General features: G+C 49.1%; 1 protein-coding gene across 6 annotated transcripts in view; it reads left to right on the forward strand.

Annotated features, from left to right (window-relative positions):
- Nucleotides 1-5,568, forward strand: part of JDP2 (Jun dimerization protein 2) — a 42,148-nt gene extending 36,580 nt beyond the window's left edge. For 5 of the 6 annotated variants that reach the window (XM_024231960.3, XM_063715640.1, XM_002824953.5 and 2 more), the window contains one exon: nt 4,401-5,568. In XM_024231960.3, the coding sequence (XP_024087728.1) occupies nt 4,401-4,586 (186 nt within the window). In that variant the 3' untranslated portion in view covers nt 4,587-5,568. Of the gene's footprint in view, nt 1-623; nt 1,028-4,400 lie in introns of those variants that run through there. The other variant, XM_054530308.2, reaches the window with a different exon arrangement.
- The last annotated feature ends 4,327 nt before the right edge of the window (nt 5,569-9,895 follow it).

Genomic DNA, 9,895 nt, shown 5'->3' on the forward strand with positions numbered 1-9,895 from the left:
CACGCTGCTGTCCTAACCCAGGTTCTCTAGATGTTACTAGCAATAATGCTATCTCACACTCCCGTGGTGCCCTCTGGTCTTCATAGCCACTCTCTCCTTGATGGTCACCATGGCCCTGGGAGGAAGAAAGGCAAGTCCCATCCATTGATGAAGTTCAAGGCCACCCAGTGGCCGAGTCAGGACGAGAACCTGGGGCTTCCTTTGTGCCCCACACAACATTCAGGTTGCCCAGACTCAAAAGAAATTAGGAAACTCATTTGCGGAAGCATAGCTAGCAAGCAGCAGAGTCAGGATTTTAATCCAGACAGGTCTTTCAGGCTCAAAGAGGCATATCAGGCTGCTTCTCAGCTCTTACAAAAATTTAGTGGAAATCTATTTTATATGCCTTAGAATAGCTTTTTAAAAATATGGATTCAGATGATCTTTTGTTGTTGCTGTTGCTGTTTTTGAGACAGAGTCTCACTTTGTCACCCAGGCTGGAGTGCGGTAGCACAGTCATAGCTCACTGCAGCCTTGTACTCCCAGGCTCAAGTGATCCTCCCACCTCAGCCTCCTGAGTAGCTGGGACTACAGGCACACCACCACACCTGGCTAATTTTCTGTTTTTTTTTTTTTTTTTGTAGAGACCGGGGCTCCCTGTGTTGCCTAGGCTGGTCTTGAACTCCTGGACACAAGTGATCCTCCCACCTCAGCCTCCCAAAGTTCTGGGATTACTGTCGTGAGCCACCATGCCCAGCCAATTCAAACAATCTTAATGCTTAAAGTCCCCTGGGCCAATCATCACATTTTCTGGGAGGAAACTGAGGCCCAGAGAGAGGAAGTGACGTGGCCAAGGTCACACGGCCAGGATTAAAAGCCAGGACACCCAGCCCTTCACCTTGTATTCTTCCTACTGCCTTTGCTGACCACAGTGTAGGAGGCAGAATCTTAGCATGCACTAATTCTATTCTAAAACAACAAATGGTTTCATTTTCTCTGGGGCAATAAATATCTAACAGAAGTCAAAACAATAAACAAAAATGCAGCCGGACGTATATGCTTCATAATTAATGCGAGAAAGATCTTCGCTCAGTTCCTTCATTAATTAGGAAAACAAATTAGGTAATTGCTGTTATAAAGTCACAAACCACTTCTACAATCATGGTTTAAAAAAAAAAGATTCTTCTGAACTCAACTTATACTTACACAATAAATAAATATGTAGAGCCGACTAATAACTCTTTGAGTGTGGAAGGCAGTAAAACTAAAAGGCAGTTAGTTACATTCTGGCTGGGCGCGGTGGCTCATGCCTGTAATCCCAGCACTTTGGGAGGCCGAGGCAGGCAGATCACTTGAGGCCAAGAGTTCGAGACCAGCCTGGCTAACATAGTGAAACCCTGTCTCTACTAAATGTACAAAAATTAGCCAGGCATGGTGGCACATGCCTGTAATCCTAGCTGCTTGGGTGGCTGAGGCACGAGAATTGCTTGAACCTTGGAGGCAGAGGTTGCAGTAAGCCAAGATCGTGCCACTGCACTCCAGCCTGGGTGACAGAGCGAGACTCTGTCTCAAAAGAAAAAAAGCAGTTAGTTACATTCTGACAGCCAGACAGTCCGAATTCGGGATATTCCGTGATGTACCCTAACATTTAAAACCACAGAATATAATGTTCTTTGTATGATAGCTGCATGAGTGAAGCAAGTTACCCTACACTGCACTGATCTTTGTGTGTGATATAGACGCTCCCACATAGAGTTGGTTTGACACGTGGTAGTTTCTAGGAGGCAGATCTATGTGTGCAGTGCTATTGAATTCTGCCTGTCAGAAGCTTCACCCTTGTATGTCCAATTTTAACTTCAAACTCACTGTACCCAAAACAAACTCCTCCTTTTCCTTCCCACTGCTTTCCAGAACAGCTCCCCTCGCAGGCTCCATTCCTCAGACCCTCCATCGGTTTCATAGTCAGCTCTCTGCCCTATCTCCTTCCTTCTCCAAATCCAGCCAGTCACCAAGATCTGCTGATTTTTCTTTGAGACGTCTTCCTTCTCTTCCTCTCTTTCTTCTTTATGCTATTCTCTTGCTTATAAGTTACAGTAAGCCTCTCTGGTTTACAAAGTGCTTTTTCCCTGTGGGTTCATCTACTCCCCAAGAGCCTCACCTGTCTACAGAGGAGATGACTGAGGCTCAGAGAAGTTAAGAAACTTGCTTCTAGACTCAGATTCTCAACCCGCAAGCTTTCCAGAGCTACAGGCTGGCTCTCAACCCACCTTCTCACTTTCTACCCTACTAAGTCCTAAAGCGAGCTATGATCACAGTGGAATAGTTTTCCCTTCTAAACCCATCCTAAGCTTTCCCATGCCTGGGTCTTTGTTCACTCAGGGTTCTCCACCTGCAAGTCCCTCCTTCCCCTTCTCAACCCAAGCCTGAGTCAACCCATCTTTCATGCCCAAGGTCAGACGCGCTCTTTAGCCCTCTCTAAGGTCTTCTGAACCCTGGGTGGCTGATGGTCACACATTAGTAAGCTCTGCCTTGTTGCACAGATTGCTTCTTCCCCTTACAGTGGAAAGGCCACAAGAGCCAGTGGGGGGCTCATGGCTCTTGGATTCCCCAGGGCATTCACTGTACATAGCAGGGCCTCAGCAAACCCTCATGGATGGGTGGGTTACCCTGACACTCCTTGAGGCAGGGGCTCAGGAGAGTTTGAAGATGGAGCTAAGCCCTTGGGCTGGGGAGACTGTGATGGTCAGAGGGTTTGTGAGAAGTTCCCAAGGCCACCAGAGAGTCACCAGTGAGCAGGGGGCTGACATTGGCATCTAACTGCCCCAGCCCGAGGGCTCACAGGCTTCCATGGATTCATGCGGGGTCTCTCCTGGCCCTCCGAGATGCGCCTCTATTGGAATTCTCAGAACAGAGGACCAGGCCAGCTTCCCAGTCACGTCCCAGCCTATGGAACCAAAAACCACCAGAGCTGGTTTTTAATATTTTCCCCGAGCATTTTTTTTTCCTTTAGTGAAGCTGTTTTCTCTCAGCGTCTGGTCACGAGGCCTGCCCGTCTCAGAGTTCCCGGGCACTCATGCTGCCGCCTCGGAGATGAGCACAAGGAACAGTTCAGTCAGACCGGCTGTGGGAGGAAGACGGCACCCCTAGAGGGAGAGGGTTGGGCCCACTGAGGGTTCTGGGGACCCCCTGGGGAGGCCGCTCCACCTGTGCCCTGCCAGGAGGACCAGCAGGCTTATGGGCTCACAGGCCCTCTGGTTGTCACATACGCAGTTGCAACTACTGCTTGCTCTTTGACTGATACAAGTTGCTCAATCTCTTGCACTATTGCCATTTTGGACTAAATACTTGTGGGGCTGGCCTGTGCATTGAAGGGTGTTTAGAGCATCCCTGGCATCTACCTGCTAGATGCTGGTAGCACAGCTCCCTCTGAGCTGTGACAATCAAAAATGTCTGCAGACATTGCCAAATGTCTCCTGGGAGGCAAAAATCAGTCCTAGTTGAGAACCACTTGTCTGAAACTTTGCTGGCCCTTGAATAAATGTCAGCTCTCAAAGTTTTTAGACATAATCCAAGAAAAATCATTCAGATGCTGTTTTACTGTTCAATCCCCCAAGCCTTGAGTCGATATGCCCATCTCCCATCTACACTATGGACATGTAACCCTCGCCACCTCCCGAATCAAATCGTCAACATTCCTTCCTTCCCTTGGAACCTCTCCAGCTGAGCCGGAAGTTCCCTGGAAATCTCACTCGAGGTCTATTGGAAACCTCATTTGGGATCCAGCAGGATGACTGCTGATTCCCTGTCTGTGGGCAAAGCTTCCAGATTATAGGGATAAGGAAGAGGCTATTGAAATAATTATAGACTAATAGCTAGGAAGCACATGTTTTAGGAGGAATAACATGACTACACTACACTCACTGATCCCACTGGCCAAGGTATCTCCCACATGTGTCTGTCACACATCAAAGCACGTTGCCGTTACACTGCCATCTGTGTCCCCTCTCGGGCCCCCCCATGCTTGCTCCATAGACCTGCTCTAGGTCCACCTGGCCGCCTTTCTTTGCCCACCCTTTCTTTCTTGTGCAAAGGCCCTGAGGCGGCAGAGTATTTGGCATATTTGAGCAACAGCAAGGTGGTCACTGAAGCTGGGGTGGATTGAGGGAGGGGAAAGAGGTGGGACGTGAGCCTGGCTGGCCCTAGAATATAACCTGGACGTGACACAGGCCAGTGTCACCGCTGTGGCAGGCACTGCTTGCAGAAAGTCAGTTAGCCAGGGGCTCAGTAGCAGTGTCTGTGCTTCCTCCTGCAGAAAACAGGCCAGTGCCAGCCCAGCATGCCCTGTGCCTAACCACAGGCAGAGCATCTCCCCAGAGCCAGTCCCCATGAAACTCACAGCGTGCTTCTGTGTTGGCATACAGGAATCCGAGCGGCTGGAACTCATGAATGCAGAGCTGAAGACCCAGATTGAGGAGCTGAAGCAGGAGCGGCAGCAGCTCATCCTGATGCTGAACCGACACCGCCCCACCTGCATCGTCCGGACCGACAGTGTCAAGACCCCTGAGTCAGAAGGCAACCCGCTGCTCGAGCAGCTCGAGAAGAAGTGACCATGGGCTGGGAGGAGGTGGAGGAGGAGGAAGAGGAGGAAGAAAAGTGACAAAGAGGGAGGGGGAGGGGGGCCCCAGATGGCCCTTCCTTTGGTGTGTGAAAAACTGTACAATGAGGTTCAGCACAGCCAGCATCAGCCGAGCTTTTTTGTGAAACTCAGATCAGCCACCCAGGAGGAAGAGCGGGCTGAGGAAACCCAGAGGGACCAAGCGCTGAGACCAAAGTTGACCCTCGGGTAGGGTTGTCCTGCCTGGGGCCCCACTTGAAGGAGGCGGGACAGAGGCGCCGAGGCCAGGGAGACAGACACCCAACAAGGCAGCCCTGGGCTGTTCTCCGGCCTCTTCACCAGGGCACCCATCCGAGGAACCTCTGAACAGCCAGGAAAAGCCATGAGTTGCAACCAAAATGTGGCTGAGGATGGAACTCAGAATGAAACTGCAACCCACCTGCCCCCAGCCCTGCCCCTCACCCTGATGCGAAGCTGGAGAGGGGCATGCTGCGGGGCCCTGATGCCCCCACCCACCTCGGTCCAGCGCGGCCCTGCCCAGGAGGCGGCAGCCGGGCGCACCCTCGCCAGCCCTGCTGGAGTTTGCTGTGGGCACTGAGGCGCGGGCGCCCTTCCAAAGCACATACTCACCGAATGTTTACAGACTGGCTGTCCTGGCAGGGCTTTCAACTGCACATGTTTTTTATACTTTCCTTTTTTTTTTTTTTAATATTTTTTACAAAAAAAAGATTTTATACAAGCAATATATATATGGATTTCTATAATCACTCGATGTGATACAGTATAAATATGCTATGGTTTGTTTGTTATGAACAGATAGCCACCAGTTACGGCCGTTGTGTGTAACTCCTAAGTACTGTAGTCTCTGGGTGTCGGGGGTGGCCAGGGCGGGGGCGGGGTGCATTTCCATCCTTGTAAACCCTTCATAGTACTCAGTCCTGTATCGCTCAGTAAACATTGCTCTTACTTACACAGCCGCCTTGCGTGGTGTCTGCCTGGGGAATGGGTGCAAGGCCCTCTCGGGGTCGGAGACTGTTTGGAACCTCTGCTATAGGCCCGTTCATTTTCACAACAGCTCTCCTATTTCACAGGTGAGGAAGCTAAGGCTCAGAGACATTAAGCCACCTGCAGTTACTATTTTGAGAGCAGTCAGAGTGTTCACTCACTCTGCAGATGTTTTCTGAGGGCCTGTTGTGTGTGCCAGGCCCTGAGAATTCACTGGAGAATGAAACAGACCTAAGTGTTGCCCTCGTGGGGCCTTCAGTAAGGAGTGAGTCCTGTGCTTGCTCCATACGTTGTCTCATTTCGTCTTCATGGCAGCCTTGCCAGGGAGCAGCACTTGTCTCCAATTCACAGATGGCGAATTAGAGGCCCAGGGAATTAAACTCGCAGCCGCCATTTGTTGAAGACTTATTTTGTGACAAGCAGACATAGTCTCTTCCCTTCTCACAACAGCACAAAATAGGCACGATTCTTCTCATTTTACAGATGATTTAACCGAGGCTCAGAGAAGGTAAGTGACTTATCCAAGGTCACCCAGCTAGCAAGGGACAGAGCTGGTGTCTGAACTCTACCTCCAGAGGCCTGTGACTCTCCTCCTGTCACCAACCCACTATGATTGTCCTCATGGTTGAATAGGAAGCTTATGAGGCCACAGTTATAGTTTCTGGGAAGGCTGGATAGAGTTCCAGGTTGTCCCATGATCACAGAGTGAACCAGCTACCCTAGTCAATGTGTGTCTGACCCAGGGAAGGGTGTGGATGGCTTCTCTACCCCCTCACCTCAACAGCTGAATCCCTGCCACCCAGGGCCAGAGCAGCTCAGTGGCATTCACTCAGTGCCTGCTGTGTACCTGGCACTCGGCAGTTCTCAAGGCATGTCACGCATGAGGAAGGCGGGAGAGGGGTTTTTAGCTCCCTTGTATACTGAAGCTTGCAAAGGCTACAGTTTACCCAACTAAACTTGACTCCTGCATTCTAATCATGTGTTCTTTCTCCTCCATCGCTGGACTTAGGATAACTAGTTGCTGGTGATGACTTCGTGTCAAGAACAGCAGTGAACCTGGATGGCTTCCCAAATCGTGGATGAGGCCTTCTGGGATGGGCAGAAGTGGAGAATGGTGATTAACACACCTGTGGTCCCTCCCTCGCTCACTCCTCTCAGTTTCCCTCCACCCAACACACTTGGTATGGACTCCCCTGCACCCCGCCCTAGAAACAGGACCTGGTCCTCTCACTGTCAGCTGTGGCAGAGGGTTGTGGCAGCGGGTTGCCTTCTGACTCGGGGGTCTTGAGGCTGTCGGTCCGGATGATGCAGGTGAGGCAGTGTCAGTTCTGTGTCAGGAACCCCTCGCGCTGTAATCCTTTGATATTTTTCAAGCCATGAGAAAAATGAAGTGGACTTACCAGGGTCCCTCCAGTGACCTAGTGGATGTTCTTGCAGGACTGCCGTGTGCCACTGGCTGTGGCTCCCCTGGTCCTGTGCTTGGCCACCGGGAGATGGCATCTCCAAAATAGAGCCTCCTTAGCCTGTGCAGGTGGGCTGCCTTCCAGAGTCACCACACCAGTAACTTGTGCTGTGTGGAGCCTTCCTCACCAGGACCACTGGCTGCTCCTGCGGCCAGAAGTCACAATTATAGGCTTCATCGCAAGAGCCAGCATTTGAGTTTCTTCTGGGCACCTGCCACTGTGCATGTGTGACCTCAGCTGCTTTGTGCAATCTGACTGGGAGGTAGGTGCTAGCATCCCAACATTACAGATGAGAAGACTGAGGCACACAGAAGAGGTAACTTGCCCAAGGTCACAGGTGTTAGGTGGCAGAGCCAAGATGTTATTGTCAGTCTGACTTCAGGTGCATAAAACCTGAGGCTGAGCCTCCCCATGAGAGGAAAAATGTGTTTGTGGTGTGACCTCAGTTGCCAGGGAACTTGTGCAGGAAGCCGGGAGAGATGGCACAGACCCACCTGTGCTCACAGTACATATTAAGAATTCCCAAGTCTCAGGCAAACCATCTCCAAGGGTGTGCACAGAAGACACACCTTAAAGGCAAACGGGTTCATGATGTAGTCTTCTATTGACTGGCTGTGAACCTCATTTTTCTTATCTGTGAAGTGGGAACAGTAATAATTCAAGTCTTTTTATGGAGTTATCAAGATCAAAAAAGGAATGGATATACAAAGTGTTTTGTGAAATAAAAGCTCCCTACAATGGTAATTATTTTGTCCTCTGTTAGTGTGGGTAGTTATTGATATTTACATAGTACAGGTTATTTAAATATGTTTTATTCTGTAAAGATGGGCTGCCAAGTTTGTGTTCTGACCCTGTATGTGGTCCCTGTGGTGTGATGAATGCCTGGGATGGCAGACTCCTGGATCTGTTCAGCTCCTGACTGGTCACAACCAGCCATGCTGGATGCATCATTCCCTCCCTGGGCCTCAGTGTGCCCTCTGCCAGGTGGTCATAAATAAGACCTGTGCCACCTCTGCCCAGGGTTCCTATGAGAATCAATTGAGTTGATGAATGCAACCATAGCCTGAGAAAGACAAGACACTTTAGCCATCAGATGGACAGAAATGAGTATGTGTTGATAAGAATACGGATTAAAGGTTGGGAGGCCAAGGTGGGTGGATCACGAGGTCAGAAGATTGAGACCACCCTGGATAACATGGTGAAATCCTGTCTCTACTAATAATACAAAAAAATTAGCCGGGTGTGGTGGCATGCGCCTGTAGTCCCAGCTACTTGGGAGGCTGAGGCAGGAGAATCACTTGAACCTGGGAGGTGGAGGTTGCAGTGAGCCGAGATTGCGCCACTGCACTCCAGCCTGGGAGACAGAGCGAGACTCCATCTCAAAAAAACAAAACAAAACAAAATATGGATTAAAGGAAACTTACATATGCTGTCAGTGAGAAACTGCAAAGCAATTTGGAAATAACCAGTAAAACTAAAGCTAAACGCATCCTTTAACCTAGTAGTTTTCCTCCTAGTCTTGGGAGGAACTCTAGCACAGGGGCAAAAGGAAATGTACAAGAATGTTCACTGATGCTTTGTTTGTATTTTTGAAAAGCTGAAAACAACCTAAATGATGATCAGCATAAGAACAAATAAATTGTGGTATTTTCCTAAAATTGAATATCACTCAACAGGTAAAAAAGCATGAACCAGAGCTATATGTATCAATATGGATAAATCTCAGAAACCTACTGTTGAGATGGAGGGTAGGGGAGTGAACTGCGGAAGGATACCACTTATGTCATATTTCTAACTAAATGCATACGTTGATACTTTATTGTTTATGGCTACACACAGATCTGGGTAATAGAGGTATAAAAGTCTGCACAAGAATGCTGTCAATATCACAATCAGTCATAGGGAGTGCTCCTGGGAGGGCCAGGGAGAGGAGGGAACTAGGGATGCCACCGCAAGGATAAGTAGGACGCTGGATTTCAGCTTCAACTATACACATAACATTTCATTTATTTTTTTTTAAATCCCCATCAAACGTAGAATGCCATTAGGATTTTTCAGAGGTGGGTGATACGTGCACAGATGTGGGCTATCTTCTCCACACTCCTCTGTATACTTGATATACTTTGCAATAAAAGAGAACAAGCCACAATACAAATAGGAGGTTTTGTTTTTATTATTTCCTTAGCAAACTCAGGAAATAAAAACAAATCTGAAATTACAATGGGATTGCAGCATATGCTCTTTGAATTTATGCAACTTTAATTATACGCCTGAAGGGAGAGAGAGACAATTCAAAGGGTGGAAAGAGGTTAGCTGGTTGAGCCCTGCGGGAGGGTGCCCGGGGGTGAGGACACCTTGAGGAGTGTTGCTCTGCTCTGCACTCAGTGGATCCTAGTCCCTGCTCTCTACGGGAGGGGCAATTAAGGTGTGTTCAAGGTTCGTCTGGACTCTAGACGTCTTCCTTACATGCTGACTTTTCAATCCAAGCCCTACTCGAAGCCAACTGTACTGCGCCTGTAAGTGGAGCTATGGACTGGACGGCAAGCAGAGGGGAAGCCTTTGAAGATGGGAACCCAGTTTTGACAGGTATATTCGTTTTCTGTTGCTGCCGTAATAAACTATTACAGATTTAATCCCTTAAAACAACACAAATTTTGTCTTGCAGTTCTGGATGTCCAAAGCCCAAAATGCTTCTTACTGGGCTAGAATCAAGGTGTCGGCAGGACTGCTTTCTTTTTGGAGGTTCTCAGGGAAAATCCACTTTCTTGCTTTTTCCAGGTTTTGGAGGCTGCCTGCATTCTACCTTCAAAGCCAGCAGTGGCCACATATCTTT

Source organism: Pongo abelii, chromosome 15, assembly GCF_028885655.2.
Source record: "Pongo abelii isolate AG06213 chromosome 15, NHGRI_mPonAbe1-v2.0_pri, whole genome shotgun sequence".
NCBI lineage: Eukaryota > Metazoa > Chordata > Mammalia > Primates > Hominidae > Pongo > Pongo abelii.